This window comes from Ranitomeya imitator, chromosome 1, assembly GCF_032444005.1.
Source record: "Ranitomeya imitator isolate aRanImi1 chromosome 1, aRanImi1.pri, whole genome shotgun sequence".
Taxonomy (NCBI): Eukaryota; Metazoa; Chordata; class Amphibia; order Anura; family Dendrobatidae; genus Ranitomeya; species Ranitomeya imitator.
The window spans coordinates 1,122,704,291-1,122,721,439 of record NC_091282.1 but is presented as its reverse complement, the minus strand read 5'-3'; the positions used below and the strand labels follow the sequence as shown (position 1 = coordinate 1,122,721,439).

The 17,149-nt window shown below is 46.2% G+C and overlaps 1 protein-coding gene across 5 annotated transcripts in view; it reads right to left on the bottom strand.

Annotated features, from left to right (window-relative positions):
- DLC1 (DLC1 Rho GTPase activating protein) overlaps window positions 1–17,149 on the bottom strand; it is a 670,870-nt gene that overhangs the window by 27,154 nt on the left and 626,567 nt on the right. For all 5 annotated transcript variants that reach the window (XM_069744429.1, XM_069744430.1, XM_069744431.1 and 2 more), the window contains one exon: window positions 7,984–8,065. In XM_069744429.1, coding sequence (XP_069600530.1) covers window positions 7,984–8,065 — 82 coding nt within the window. The remainder of the gene's footprint in view (window positions 1–7,983; window positions 8,066–17,149) is intronic.

Genomic DNA, 17,149 nt, shown 5'->3' with positions numbered 1-17,149 from the left:
AAAAACAAACACTAGATACTTACCTACCGCTGTCTGTCCTCCAGCGCTGCGCTCTGCTTCTCTGCTCTCCTCCTGTACTGGCTGTGAGCCGTGAAGGACGTGCCGGGGGTTAATGTGCCGGGGGCGGTCCGTGACCGCTCCTGGCACATAGTGCCGGATGTCAGCTGCGATAAGCAGCTGACACCCGGCCGCGATCGGCCGCGCTCCCCCCGTGAGCGCGGCCGATCGCCTATGACGTACTATTCCGTCCTTAGGAAGTAAAGCCCACCCACATGGACGGAATAGTACGTCTAATGGCAGAAAGGGGTTAAATTTAATAGCTAGAGTGCCCAAATTTTGCACATACACACTACTAACATTAGTAGTGTAGAATATGCAAAAAAAAAATGGGTATATGAGATGGTTTACTATATGTAAACCATGTCTCATATCATGTCGGGTTTAGGAAGGAGATAGCAAAAGCTGGCAATTGAATTACCGGCTTTAAAGCTATTTAGCGCTGTATGAAATATTAATATATATACATATATGTGTCTCACTGACATATATATATATATACCTATTCTATGTGTACACATTTATTCTACCTATTCTATTTTAACCGGTCAGTGTGATTTTACTGTACACCGCACTGAATTGCTGGCTTTTCTCTCTAACACCGCTGCGTATTTCTCGCAAGTCACACTGCTGGTCCATGTGTAATCCGTATTTTTCTGGCCCCCATAGACTTTCATTGGCGGATTTGTGCGGTTTTAGGTGACCATGGGGGAGGGACATAGTTAGGTGTGATAGGCTTCATGCATATTTTGAGTGGCGCTACTGGCCACATATGGGTATACTATCATTGACATTGCTATTAGCACCCCACTGTGGCATTTATTTCTATTTATATAGATATTGTCATCCCGTTAGGTATGTAATATGTGCATGCACCAGGATATATAGATATTCTTTGTTATAGAACTCATCCTTATTTGCGTCCTTCTTGGCAGCCTTAGTTCTCTGGTCCGCACGTTTTTCGGGCATAGTGGCGACTAGTTGGGGCAATCGCCACCATTACTTCACCTTGTTCCGTTTGTGTCTTAAGCCTATTTAGGCTTTTTTATGATTGTAACTTTGTTTGCTAATAAAGATGTTTATGTATTAGTACCTAATTTTGGTCGTTCTGTATGTGGTTTCCACACTCCCGTTCTATGTAATGCTATACGACTGGGTTTTATATGTATCCATTATAGGGCAATATTAGTATTCATATAGATTTTGGTGATGTTGCCATTTAATACCTCTATTTTTCTAAATGAGATATAATGTAGATAAATGTAGAGTAATGCACCTAGGACGGAGTAATACTATTGCTGCATATACATTAAATGGGAGTATACGTCACCGCTCTGCTTTCCAGCTCACAGCCAGTACAGGAGGAGAGCAGAGAAGCAGAGAAGCAGAGCGCAGCGCTGGAGGACAGACAGCGGTAGGTAAGTATCTAGTGTTTGTTTTTTTTTACTTTTAGCATGGTAACCAGGGTAAACATCGGGTTACTAAGCGCGGCCCTGCGCTTAGTTACCCGATGTTTACCCTGGTTACCAGTGAAGACATCGCTGGATCGGTGTCACACACGCCGATCCAGCGATGTCCACGGGAGATCCAGCGACGAAATAAAGTTCTGGACTTTATTCAGCGACCAACGATCTCCCAGCAGGGGCCTGATCGTTGGTCGCTGTCACACATAACGATTTCATTAACGATATCGTTGCTACGTCACAAATAGCAACGATATCGTTAACAATATCGTTATGTGTGAAGGTACCTTTACTGGAACATCGTTAGCATAAAAGGAACCTGTCACCAGGTGTTCTAATTTAAAATAAAACCAGTACCTTTAACTGCTCTATGAACTTAACTACTCTACAGAAGACAGAAGAAGAATCAACGCCTTTGAAATGTGGTGCTTGATAAGGATGCTATCAATATCATGGATGGCAAGAAGAACAAACCAATCAATTTTGGAACAAATCAAGCCAGAAATGTCACTCGAAACAAGAATCACCAAGCTATGACTTGTCTACTTTGGACACATCATACAATGAGAGCAATCACTGGAGAAAGACATTGTGGTCGGAAACATAGAAGGAACAAGGCAAAGAGGAAGACCAACTACCTGATGACTTGATACAATCAGGATAACGGTTGAGAAGACCCTGGTGGACCCATCTAGGCTTGTACAAGATCGATCTTCCTACAGAGCATTCATCCATCAAGTTGGCATGGCTCGAAATCAAGCTGAAGGCCGGTAATAATAAATAATAACTGCTCTATTACCCCAGTCCATTGACCTGTATCTCAGCCCCAACTTCCTGTGCAAATGCAAAAAATACCTTTTTTTCTTTGTAGCTGTCTGGTCCGATGGCTGTCTTTTTCTTTCCTCTGCACCTTCACAAGCCCTGCAAATGAGATCCTCCTGTTTTGACTGATGTGGATGACGCATCTTACGTCATCCGCAGATCATCATCTGCGAATCTTGTTGAGGCACAGATGCCCTATGCATTGCCATACTAAGGGCAGGCCAAAGTCCTATGATGGGCACTTATTAACCCGAAAGTGAAATCAATGCTGGCGCATGCACAGTACAGGACATTTTGTCTGCCCTTAGTAGGGCAGAGCATAGAGGACCTTCACAGGTATAAGATTACTGTGATCTGTGGATGACATAGGACACCTCCACATGAATCAAGCTAGGAAGGCGGCAGCTGCAGGGATTGAGGAGGTGCTAAGAAATGGAAAAAGACGCCCATAAGAATGGACCGTAACGTATTCCAGAAGTATACAAAGTATAATTTTTACTATATACAGAGGGGTTGCGGCTTACATACAGGCCGATGAGTTGCGATAATAGAGTAGTTAAGGGTAGTGTTAGTTTATATTAGGAAAACCAGATGACAAGTTCCCTTTAATGAAGGGGCTGCAAGTGTACCAAGCACATAAGCCTCACCTTTCCTTAAACAGCAATATACAAGTTTTCTGTTCAGGAAAAGAAAGGATGGTGGTGTTGAATCTGCTTAACATAGACTTATTGTAAACTGCAGTCTAGACATATGGTTCTTCATCGTTAGTCATGCAAAGCCAACACTGGCTACAACCAGCCATGGTGGTCAGCCTCTGACCTATTTAACACAAGAGATAAGATTATTGAAAACTAAATATTTACATTTCGTTCCACCTCAGTATTCATTAGATTTAGGCTACGATATATTCTAGTTAATTCTAAAATTGAAACAGAAACCCTAAATAGACATTACACAGCGTAATGTATGGCTGCTGTTATAAAAGCCCGTTGGACATGATATATTTTACATCGAGAATTAGGAATAACTTCTGATGGTAATAATTTAGCTTCGGAGCATTCATGAGTGGTGAGTTTAGCTTCGGATCATATTGAACACTTTATACTTTTTCCTCCTTTGCTTTTTGTGGCACCCTTATACTGGAATATGGAGAGGAGGCTCACAAAGAAATCCAACCAAGCAGAAAAGTAACACTCAAGGTCAGGGAAAGACAACATATTTCATTTGGTTTGTTCTTGGCACCCATAAAACGTGACACAGGAGAAATGTAATCCTAGTAGACACGATTTTTCTTGTAACTGACACCACGCGTATCAGAAAGATTTTAACTTGGATTTCGAGAACTATTCCCTATTACATTAAAAACATTAAAAGTTTATCTTCCCAACAGAAGACGGCTGTCCTTTTCAGCCGACTGAGCAGTTTTGTTGTGTAGACACATTAAACTAAAGTCTCCTAGAGATTAGACAGTCTTATCAGCAAGACTCAAGATTCTCCTCTGCACATCAAAGTCATCATGTAAGTCAGAGAGGAGAATGCTGTTGAGCTGGATGGGACTAGATAATTCTAGTATTTCACGGTTCACATTGTATAGCAGTCACCGCAGTCATCTAACATGGCCCAATATATTATATTTTCTACATTGAATTGCTGCATAGCTCTGTCTAATGGCCGCATTATCATTCACTTCAATGGAAACCTATCTATTTCTTGATTTTCCTGAAAGGTGGAGAATTGTGTTATCGAAGCGTCCTGGGCATATTGTGAATTCAGGATGAATTTATACAGTTGTAATCATACAGATATACGCATAATGCCACAATCATACTTCACTATTTGGTCAGTATTTTACCTCAGTATTTGTAAGCCAAAAACAGGAATGGAACAATCAGAGGAAAAATATAATAGAAACACGTCACCACTTCTGTATTTATCACCCACTCCTGGTTTTGGATTACAAATACTGAGGTAAAATACTGACCAAATACTGAACGTGTGAACGTGGCCTCATAATAGGGGTTTATCGAGACTTTTAGATTAACGATCTATCTGATTAGCACAATACGTACACTATTTATTAGTTAGGATTAGAGATGGGTCAGTAACGTGTGACTGCTGGATGGGATGCCTATGAATCTCCATACCTCCTCTCATTCCTGACTCATTCTGATTTGCTCAGGCTGAAACTACGTCGTCAATACGGTGTAACGCACACACACGACACTGCGCCTGCTCGGATTAGCAAGCTTAAAAATAATCTTACCCAACCAAAGAGCGCTTTGTTCATCCAGAGAACTGGCAGCCTGTTTAGACAGGTTGATAATCGAAAAATGTGGTGTCCCAGGAACTCCCAGCCCTGATTACCAGCCAGTGTAAATTGGTCCTAACACCTTCTTTACATCTAATTTCCTTAAATTGACACTAAAATTTCCAAATTTGAAGTTGTGTGATGTTAGAAGTGTCTATTTTTTCCCCAGTGTGACACTGTCGTTTGTGGGCTATGTCTTGTATTGCCTTATTCACATGAGTGTCTGAGAAGAAACTGCTGCGGTCGCTGTCCTGCATCATGTTGCCACAATTCTGACTGGCCGGCTCATATCAGCATCTTCTGTGTGGATCGGAAGTCACTTTCTCAGTGTAAGTTTATGAGGCTCAGAACACAGTTTTCATAGACTTACATTAAGAAGGGAAACAACGTTTAGCGGTGTGGACCAACAAGAAAGGTCTGCAGTCACATGATGTGGGTGACGGACCAGAGCAGCCCAGGAAATGACAGAAGATGACGAGCATTGAGTATTTTAATGAAAATGAACACAGAAAAAAAGAATTATGATCCAGCACCATAGTGAATATATGAAAAAAAATCTAATTTATTCAAACTGTGTCAAGTTCCTACTCACCTATGATGTTGAAATGTATGTGTTCTGGACTACAACAAGTCATCGCTCACCCATGAGTGATGACTTGTCCAAAGCGCATAAAGTTCAACATGCTTTTTTGATTACCCCTTTTTTATGGTCCTTACATTTTTATCGGATACTTTTGAATAAGTCTGAATTTTGTATATATTCTCTATGGTGCTGGATTACAATTCTTATTTCTATATTCATCTTCCTATTTGAGGATACCGGCCTTGAGAAATCCAAGAACCTTCAATCAAGAGGGTTTTTTAGAATTTTTTTCAACAAAGTGGTGAGTGATGTTCTTTCTCCTTATCTTTATATTTTAAAGGAACCTGTCACCCCCAAAATCGATGGTGAGGTAAGCTCACCGTCATCAGGGGCTTATCTACAGCATGCAGTAATGCTGTAGATAAGCCGCCAATGTTACCTGAAAGAGGAGAAAAAGACGTTAGATTATACTCACCCAGGGGCGGTCCCGCTGCGGTCTGGTCAAATGGGTGTCTCAGATCCGCTCTGGCGCCTCCCATCTTCATTCCATGATGTCCTCTTCTGGTCTTCATGCCGCGGCTCCGGCGCAGGCGTACTTTGTCTGCCCTGTTGAGGGCAGAGGAAAGTACTGCAGTGCACAGGCGCCGAAAAGGTCAGAGAGGCCCGGCGCCTGCGCACTGCAGTACTTTGCTCTGCCCTCAACAGGGCAGACAAAGTACGCCTGCGCCGGAGCGTGAAGACCAGAAGAGGACGTCATGGAATGAAGATGGGAGGCGCCGGAGCGGACCTGAGACACCCATTTGACCAGACCGCAGCGGCACCGCCCCTGGGTGAGTATAATCTAACCGCTTTTTCTCTTCTTTCAGGTAACATCGGCGGCTTATCTACAGCATTACAGAATGCTGTAGATAAGCCCCTGATGACTGTGGCTTACCTCACCATCGATTTTGGGGGTGACAGGTTCCCTTTAATGCAAACCCTGAACATACAGTGGGGCAAAAAAGTATTTAGTCAGTCAGCAATAGTGCAAGTTCCACCACTTAAAAAGATGAGAGGCGTCTGTAATTTACATCATAGGTAGACCTCAACTATGGGAGACAAACTGAGAAAAAAAAATCCAGAAAATCACATTGTCTGTTTTTTTAACATTTTATTTGCATATTATGGTGGAAAATAAGTATTTGGTCAGAAACAAAATTTCATCTCAATACTTTGTAATATATCCTTTGTTGGCAATGACAGAGGTCAAACGTTTTCTGTAAGTCTTCACAAGGTTGCCACACACTGTGGTTGGTATGTTGGCCCATTCCTCCATGCAGATCTCCTCTAGAGCAGTGATGTTTTTGGCTTTTCGCTTGGCTACACGGACTTTCAACTCCCTCCAAAGGTTTTCTATAGGGTTGAGATCTGGAGACTGGCTAGGCCACTCCAGGACCTTGAAATGCTTCTTACGAAGCCACTCCTTCGTTGCCCTGGCGGTGTGCTTTGGATCATTGTCATGTTGAAAGACCCAGCCAGGTTTCATCTTCAATGCCCTTGCTGATGGAAGGAGGTTTGCTCTCAAAATCTCACGATAGATGGCCCCATTCATTCTTTCATGTACCCGGATCAGTCGTCCTGGCCCCTTTGCAGAGAAACAGCCCCAAAGCATGATGTTTCCACCACCAAGCTTTACAGTAGGTATGGTGTTTGATGGATGCAACTCAGTATTCTTTTTCCTCCAAACACGACAAGTTGTGTTTCTACCAAACAGTTCCAGTTTGGTTTCATCAGACCACAGGACATTCTCCCAAAACTCCTCTGGATCATCCAAATGCTCTCTAGCAAACTTCAGACGGGCCCGGACATGTACTGGCTTAAGCAGTGGGACACGTCTGGCACTGCAGGATCTGAGTCCATGGTGGTGTAGTGTGTTACTTATGGTAGGCCTTGTTACATTGGTCCCAGCTCTCTGCAGTTCATTCACTAGGTCCCCCCGCGTGGTTCTGGGATTTTTGCTCACCGTTCTTGCGATCATTCTGACCCCACAGGGTGGGATTTTGCGTGGAGCCCCAGATCGAGGGAGATTATCAGTGGTCTTGTATGTCTTCCATTTTCTAATTATTGCTCCCACTGTTGAGTTCTTCACTCCAAGCTGGTTGGCTATTGCAGATTCAGTCTTCCCAGCCTGGTGCAGGGCTACAATTTTGTTTCTGGTGTCCTTTGACAGCTCTTTGGTCTTCACCATAGTGGAGTTTGGAGTCAGACTGTTTGAGGGTGTGCACAGGTGTCTTTTTATACTGATAACAAGTTTAAACAGGTGCCATTACTACAGGTAATGAGTGGAGGAAAGAGGAGACTCTTAAAGAAGAAGTTACAGGTCTGTGAGAGCCAGAAATCTTGATTGTTTGTTTCTGACCAAATACTTATTTTCCACCATAATATGCAAATATAATGTTAAAAAAACAGACAATGTGATTTTCTGGATTTTTTTTTCTCAGTTTGTCTCCCATAGTTGAGGTCTACCTATGATGTAAATTACAGACGCCTCTCATCTTTTTAAGTGGTGGAACTTGCACTATTGCTGACTGACTAAATACTTTTTTGCCCCACTGTATATTACTGAAAGCTAACAACAGATGGTGAAATAAAAACAAAACACAGGAATGTTAATTTAAGCTTCTTAAACTCCGAAGTACACATAAGTGGTAACCTAAAAAAAACAACAACAATATGCAATTGAAGGATTTATCTACATGGTGAACACCAACCTGTATAAGGCTTCAATCGCATCTCTATCCAAGAAATCATGGTCCTTTTTAACTGCAGAGATGTCGATGGGAAACAGAAGATCTAGGGAGAACACAATTATTTTGAGTTATTTTTGAAAACCAGTATCTAAAAATGACGCAAAAGTAAAAGTAATTTTATGTTTACACTGAATAAATAGTCACTGTTTAGTGGCAGGAATTAGTAGAAGTCAGTAAATAGAAGGGTTAAAGGAACCAGATGTTTCCTGAGCTCTCCTATAAAGAAAAAACTCCCAAGATAAATGACTCCTGGTGCCATCTCGCATACCATACTGCCGCCCTGGTTCACATGCTGGAGCTTTTACATGTAACCTTGATAAAATTCACATGGGACACACTGGGAAGGTCAGGGAAGTTGGGCCAAGCAAAGATAAAAGCCCAAAGGCAGATTGCACGCCAGCTGAATTCAAACCATCTGCAAAGGATCAAAGCTGAATATGATGCACTATATCCTACTTGGAGATAAATATTTGCCCAGTGTGTTCTCTTGTTTATAGAATCTTGCAAAATCAGAGGATTAGTGATCAATTATTTACCATGTCAGTGGGACTGTTCGCCACTTGCAGGGGGAGTAGACAACCTTTGGAGCTCCAGATGTTTTTGAACTGCAAATTTTGACTTTGTCTACAGGAATACAGGTTGGCATTTGTCAGAAGTTTTTTAAAGAATTCAGATAAGAAGAACCATTTAAATAATAATGTAACCAGAGCCATGCCTGACTGCTAGGTCATGAAGAGGTCTGGCTGGCCTCACGGTTTATTACTGCATTAAAGGAAGCGTTTTTACACATGGTTTCAATTCTAGGAGTGACTATGTATTTAATTAAGTAAAAGTCAGTTATCTGTAAAAAAAATAAATATCCATTTGGCATGCCCCAAAATAATCCCAACCGTTTTCCAAGAAAAGTGTAATTCAGCCTCGATTTTAGTGTCCATTTTATGATCACGTTACTGGAATCTTCAACAGTTCTATTGAAATGACCTTGTATTATTATATGGTTCTTGGCAATTCAAGTTTGGTTCTGTACAACAAAGGAGGTCAAAATGTGAATGTTCATATCAATGGCTAAAGTGGAATAAAGGCCGCAGACTGATATCAAGAGGAAAATTCTGATTCTGGCAGGACCGGGTTACAGCCTAATGCGTATGGGGGCTTCACAACTCTTCAAAGAAACCGATATACAGATTGCACTTGGCCATGCAACTCAATGAGTCCGTGGGAAAAAAATTGAACATCACTCACATGACATCTTAGTGCGTTCAGATCTACACGGACTGACAGAATGGAGAAAATGAAGAATTTTTTTCCAACTACTCATCCAAGACACACTGTGCTCAAACTCTGATCAGAGTGTGATTAGCATAATCGACCCAATTTTCTTGGATGAGAGAAATTACGGTCTCGTGACCCTAGCCTACCAGTCACTAATAGTCTAATGTGTATAGGGCTCTTGACAGATTCTGTTGAGGAATTTAATGATCGGCATGTTTGATTTCGGACTACTGATCCTTTTGTTCTGTCAAAGACAAGCCGGTCATGTCTGGCAGCAGTTCTGTTATAGAGAACATGGCAGAGCAAGCGCTCCAGTGTTATGGAGGAAATGTGTGAGATAACTGCCAGCAGAACTATCAGCAGAACCATTGTTCGGACAAAAACTAAAACTGTATGAGGGTTTAAGAGTATTGGCTAATCCCAAAGAAATTGTTAGTTTCCATATAATACAAGTAAGGCCGGCTTCACTCTTCCGACTTGTGCAATGTATGGACTCTCTGTGCATCTCCTGACCCAATCTTAACAGTCTCATATGTGCCTATAAGGCTGCAGAGTTTGGGTCAGGAGACCGGCTGCAGGCCCTGCGAGTGCGACCCATACTCACGAATGCCTAAAGTGTGAAACCAACCTTACAAAGAACTGGGAAAGTCACTGAAATAAACACAAGCTTCAGGCCGACTGCCTAATCATTCCATATGTTTTCCCCTTTCTACGTGGCACTTGGAAAGACTATATTTACACATGTGCTTATGAATGGTGGGAAGAATTTGCTACACAATGAATTTCATACCGAGCTATTCTGCAGTGACTAAAATTTGAACAGCTGGTTTCAGCATTTCACAGGAATAAGGGTAGTAGTGGCTTCACTGATGGAATTAATACATAAGCTGAACATTGGTTATCCATCTCTACTTTCAAACACAGTATTAAAACCTTTTCAAGGTCCACCAAACATATACTCATATTTGCAAAGTTGTGTGTTTTAAAGGTACTAGTGTAACACCAGAAGCATCCACGTACAACAGATGAATGACATTTTCCTAAACTTTATATTGCATTGGCTTGTCCACAGCAAAATGAGTGACCTTAGCAGTCATATACCATGATCTTACTTACTGGATTCATGGCTCAATGCTCAAAAAACTCAAAGACCATTTGTCAGGGCTAGCGGAACGCACCAAATATTAAGACAGATAGAGTATGGTGCGTTCGCAGCCCGGGGTCCACCGTGCAGAGATGGAACCTGCTGCCAAGTAACGACGGACTATATGGTGGTACTCATAAGTATACACACGTGGGTTAAACTTCACCCAACGTGAAGGAAGCGATCCTGTTGCGTCACAGGACCGCGGTACCGCACATAGAGCGCGAGCAAGTAGTCAGCGAACTCAACCCCAACTAGACTTGAAGTCCGATTAGACCCTTGCTGGCATAACACCGCAACTGGGTGTGTAAGGAAACTAAATAACGATATTAAGGCACAAGAGTGCATGCGGTGCCGCACTGACGAACGCCACTAACCACCCAGGCTTGGGTAAGGAAAGCACAGAGGAAGTGCACGGCGCCGTACTGGCGGTCACAGCAACTGGACGCTGTAATGTGTGATTCGTGCTGTAGGCTAAGTCGGGCGCTAGATAGCAACCATACACCTTCCGCGAACAGACATTCAATAGGGTAGGGGTATCCAAGGACGACTTGCACTCACAACATACACACATTAACAATTGTACACTAGCGCATGGCCGTGCGGTCATGCGCAGTTTATATAGTTGCAGCACAGGAAGTGGCCACAGAAACTTTGCCCTTCCAAGACCTGCCAAGAGGACCAATGGAATGTGCTGCAGAGCCTGAGCACATGACCCTCGATCTCCAACGGGAGATCTTGCCCTGGGCATGCTCAGTGTGTGCAGACAAGTTCTTAGTCCCAGAGAAGTCCGCTCGCTGCTGACCAGCACTGACTTTAATGGCAGAAGCTGAAGAAGCAGCAGTAACTCTCTGTACAGCGTGAGACTGAGCAAGACGCTGGGACCGACGTCCCTGCTGAGCAGACTCCACTGCGGCTGGATAAGAATGGGAGACCGCAGCGGAGATGGCTCGAGATTCCCCCTGTGCAGAAGCGGGAACTCGAGACCTAACATTACCCCCCCTCCTAGGACCCCCCCCCTCCTTGAGCCTCGCTACGCTCGAAGGCAGCAATGAGCTGTGGGGCCCGAATGTTTTCAGCAGGCTCCCATGACCTGTCCTCTGGGCCATAACCCTTCCAATCCACCAGATAGAACTTTTTGCCGCGTACCACCTTGCACCCCAAAATAGCGTTCACCTCGTAATCGTCCGTAGACGAACCCGATGTCCCGGCAGATGACTCGGAAAACCGGGACATGTATACGGGTTTCAAGAGGGACACATGAAAGGTGTCGGTGATACCCAAGCGTGGAGGAAGAGCCAAACGGTAGACCACAGGATTAACCCGTTCGAGAACCTTGAAGGGACCCAAGTAGCGAGGAGCAAACTTAGTGGACTCAACTCGCAGCTTGATGTTACGGGCGGAGAGCCACACCAAGTCGCCAGGAGCAAAGGTCGGAGCGGGACGCCGATGAACATCGGCGGAGGACCTCATTCTCTCCTTGGAGGCCCGAATGGCATCCTGCGTGCGGTCCCAAATGTCCCGTGCCTCCACAGCCCAGTCTGCCACCCTGGAGTCAGCAGAAGACACAGGCATGGGCACAGGAACACGCGGATGCTGGCCGTAATTTAGGAGGAATGGAGTTTGACCGGTAGTGTCGGCTACGGCATTGTTAAGTGCAAACTCTGCCCACGGTAGCAAGGATGCCCAGTCATCCTGCCTGGCAGAAACAAAATGTCGTAAATATGTGACGAAGGTCTGGTTGGCCCTCTCTACCAACCCATTCGTCTCGGGATGATATGCCGAAGAGAGATTCAACTCAATACTGAGTAGATGACAAAGCTCTCTCCAGAATCGAGACGCAAACTGGGGACCCCGGTCACTAACAATTTTGTCTGGCATACCGTGTAGGCGAAAGATATGCTTGACGAACAAGACAGCCAACGCCCGTGCAGAAGGTAGCCGTGGAAGAGGCACCAAGTGCACCATTTTGGAAAAATGGTCGGTGATCACCCAGATAATGGTGCAGTTACGAGACTTGGGTAAGCCCACCACAAAGTCCATCCCGTCCATCTCCCAGGGCCTGTCCGCCACCGGCAGAGGATAAAGCAAACCAGCTGGAAGTTGCCGAGGAGTCTTGTTCTTGGCGCAAGAGACACACGCCCGAACATACTCTGCGACACCACGAGCCATATGCGGCCACCAGTACGTCCTCGCCAGTAACTCAGATGTCCTTTTGGTACCAAAATGTCCACCCACCCTGGACGAGTGTGCCCAAGAGAGAACCTCCGGTCGCAAATTGGATGGAACAAAAGTCTTGCCCGGGGGCACAGACTCTAGCGAAACCGGGGCCACAGTTCTCAAGCTCTCGGTGGGGACAATAAGCCGAGGCTCCTCCTCCTCCTCCACAGATGACACAACGGAGCGAGAGAGCGTCGGCCCGAATGTTCTTCTCCCCAGAAAGAAAATGGAGGGTGAAATGAAATTGGGAGAAGAATAAGGACCATCTGGCCTGGCGAGAATTCAACCGCTGGGCTGTCTGCAGGTACACCAAATTTTTATGGTCTGTGAAGACTTGGAAGGGAAAACGTGCACCCTCCAAGAGATGTCTCCACTCCGAGAAAGCCAACTTCATGGCTAGCAACTCCCTGTCCCCGATGGAATAATTCCTCTCTGCTGGTGAGAAGGTCTTGGAGAAAAAGAAGCAAGGATGCTTCCGACCTTGAGCATCCTTTTGGAAGAGGACTGCTCCAGCACCAACAGAAGAGGCATCCACCTCCATGATAAATGGCTTATCAACATCGGGGCGATGTAGGATGGGAGCGCTAGCGAAGTGTGACTTTATAGAGTTAAAGGGCTTGGAGACCTCCTCTGACCACAATTTGGGATTCGCCCCCTTCTTGGTGAGGGCAACCAAGGGAGCTACCAAAGTTGAGAAGTGCGGAATGAACTGGCGATAATAATTAATGAACCCCATAAAGCGCTGCACCGCTTTAAGAGAATGGGGTTCCTGCCAGTCCATCACAGCCTGTAGTTTGGCAGGATCCATAGCCAATCCCTGGGCAGAGATGATGTAGCCTAGGAAAGGTAAGGACTCCTGCTCAACCATACACTTCTCCAACTTGGCATAGAGGGAGTTTGCCCGTAGGAGGTCGAAGACTTTGCAAACATCTCTCCGGTGGGAGTCAATATCTGGAGAGTAGATGAGAATATCATCCAGATAGACTACGACCGAGGTGGAAAGCATATCCCGGAAGATATCGTTCACAAAGTCTTGGAAAACGGCTGGGGCATTACAGAGCCCGAAGGGCATCACCAGATATTCATAGTGCCCATCCCTGGTGTTATAAGCCGTCTTCCATTCGTCCCCCTCACGGATGCGAATCAGGTTGTAAGCACCCCGCAGATCTAATTTAGTAAATACCCTTGCTCCCCGAAGCCTATCGAAGAGCTCAGATATCAAGGGCAAAGGATACTTGTTCTTAACGGTGATGGCGTTAAGACCCCTGTAGTCTATGCATGGACGCAATTCTCCATTCTTCTTCTGCACGAAGAAGAACCCTGCCCCAGCGGGTGACACTGACTTCCTAATGAATCCTCTTGCCAGATTTTCCTGGATATACTGTGACATTGCCTCCGTCTCCGGGAGAGATAGCGGATAGACTCGACCCCAGGGAGGCTCAGCACCAGGCAAGAGATCAATAGGACAGTCATAGGGGCGATGGGGCGGAAGGATCTCCGCCGCCTTTTTGGAGAACACGTCTGCATAAGACCAATACTGCTTGGGGAGAGAGGAAAGATCTGCGGGTACCTCTGTAGTGGCAACCTGAACGCACTCCCTCTGACACCTACCCCCACAAGATTCGCCCCATCCCAGGATTCTGCCAGAGCACCACTCGATATGAGGAGAGTGGTACCGTAGCCAAGGTATTCCCAACAGGACCTCATCAATTCCCTCAGGAATGACGAGCAGAGATATAATCTCATGATGAGATGGCGACATGGACAGAGTAAAAGGGATGGTCTGGTGTGTTATCTGTGAGGGCAGTGCCGACCCATTCACCACTCGTACCGTTACTGGTTGAGCTAGCATAACCAGGGGTATTGCGTGACGTTGGGCGAAGGTAGAAGACATAAAATTGCCCTCCGCCCCAGAATCCACGCAGAGCTCTACCGAGTGGGAGAATGAGCCTATAGTAATTGTCCCCTTAAAGGACAATTTAGAGGCAAATGTCGCCGTGTTTAGTGTACCTCCACCTACTACCACTAAACGCTGACGTTTCCTCGATCGCTGAGAACATCTGGTGGCTAGATGTCCTGACTGCTGGCAAACATGACAGACCTTGAGTGCACAAGCGGTCCGGGACTTAGATCCCGCTTGTGACACTTCCCTGGCCTCATGTGACTCAGGAACCAGGACCGGAGATTCCAGAGGTTTGGCGAAGGTAGGAGCCAGCCGAAACCTCTGCCTACACTGGGCTCGCTCTAACCTCCGCTCGTTAAAACGGAGGTCAATTCGAGTGGAGACAGTTATTAACTCCTCCAGTGTGGCAGGAATCTCCCTAGTGGCCAGAGCGTCCTTAACGTGGTCAGCCAGGCCCCTCCAAAATATGGGGATAAGAGCTTCATCCGACCAATCCAGCTCAGAAGCTAAAGTGCGGAATTGGACGGCGAATTGACTGACCAAGGACTCACCCTGAGTTAATGCCAGCAGTTGGAGCGCCGTATCATGGGTGACTTGAGGTCCTAAAAAGACCTGTTTCAGAGTGCTCAGAAACAGCGGAGCACTCTGCACCACATGATCGCCACGCTCCCACAGCGGCGTAGCCCATTCCAACGCCCTGTCTGACAAGAGAGACACTATAAATCCCACCTTAGCCCACTCTGTGGGAAAACGTGCAGCCAGGAGCTCGAGGTGAATAGAGCACTGACTCACAAATCCCCTACAAAACTTGCTATCACCAGAAAATTTTTCTGGCAGCGGGAGGCGAGAAAATGTCGGAGCAGGGGTGGCAATGGACAGGGTTGCTGCAGCCACGCTAGCAGCCTGTACAGCAACCGCGGTAACATCCACAGCTGAGGTTGCGCTCTCAAGAGCCGCCAACCTACCATCCAGCTGCTGGATATACCGCAAGGATTGCTGTTTGTCCGTCATTACTAGCCAGACCCTGGCGCTAGTGTAATGTCAGGGCTAGCGGAACGCACCAAATATTAAGACAGATAGAGTATGGTGCGTTCGCAGCCCGGGGTCCCCGTGCAGAGATGGAACCTGCTGCCAAGTAACGACGGACTATATGGCGGTACTCATAAGTATACACACGTGGGTTAAACTTCACCCAATGTGAAGGAAGCGATCCTGTTGCGTCACAGGACCGCGGTACCGCACATAGAGCGCGAGCAAGTAGTCAGCGAACTCAACCCCAACTAGGATTGAAGTCCGATTAGACCCTTGCTGGCATAACACCGCAACTGGGTGTGTAAGGAAACTAAATAACGATTTTAAGGCACAAGAGTGCATGCGGTGCCGCACTGACGAACGCCACTAACCACCCAGGCTTGGGTAAGGAAAGCACAGAGGAAGTGCACGGCGCCGTACTGGCGGTCACAGCAACTGGACGCTGTAATGTGTGATTCGTGCTGTAGGCTAAGTCAGGCGCTAGATAGCAACCATACACCTTCCGCGAACAGACATTCAATAGGGTAGGGGTATCCAAGGACGACTTGCACTCACAACATACACACATTAACAATTGTACACTAGTGCATGGCTGTGCGGTCATGCGCAGTTTATATAGTTGCAGCACAGGAAGTGGCCACAGAAACTTTGCCCTTCCAAGACCTGCCAAGAGGACCAATGGAATGTGCTGCAGAGCCTGAGCACATGACCCTCGATCTCCAACGGGAGATCTTGCCCTGGGCATGCTCAGTGTGTGCAGACAAGGACTTAGTCCCAGAGAAGTCCGCTCGCTGCTGACCAGCACTGACTTTAATGGCAGAAGCTGAAGAAGCAGCAGTAAAGGTACCGTCACACTAAGCGACGCTGCAGCGATACCGACAACGATCCGGATCGCTGCAGCGTCGCTGTTTGGTCGCTGGAGAGCTGTCACACAGACAGCTCTCCAGCGACCAACGATGCCGGTAACCAGGGTAAACATTGGGTAACTAAGCGCAGGGCCGCGCTTAGTAACCCGATGTTTACCCTGGTTACCATCCTAAAAGTAAAAAAAAACAAACACTACATACTTACCTACAGCTGTCTGTCCTCCAGCGCTGTGCTCTGCACTGAGCACAGCGGCTGGAAAGCAGAGCGGTGACGTCACCGCTCTGCTTTCCGGCTGACCGACGCTCACAGCCAGTACAGGAGGAGTGCAGAGCACAGCGCTGGAGGACAGACAGCTGTAGGTAAGTATGTAGTGTTTGTTTTTTTTTACTTTTAGGATGGTAACCAGGGTAAACATCGGGTTACTAAGCGCGGCCCTGCGCTTAGTTACCCGATGTTTACCCTGGTTACCAGTGAAGACATCGCTGAATCGGTGTCACACACGCCAATTCAGCGATGTCTTCGGGGAGTCCAGCGACCAAATAAAGTTCTGGACTTTCTTCCCCGACCAGCGACAGCACAGCAGGGGCCTGATCGCTGCTGCCTGTCACACTGGACGATATCGCTAGCGAGGACGCTGCAACGTCACGGATCGCTAGCGATATCTTCTAGTGTGACGGTACCTTAACTCT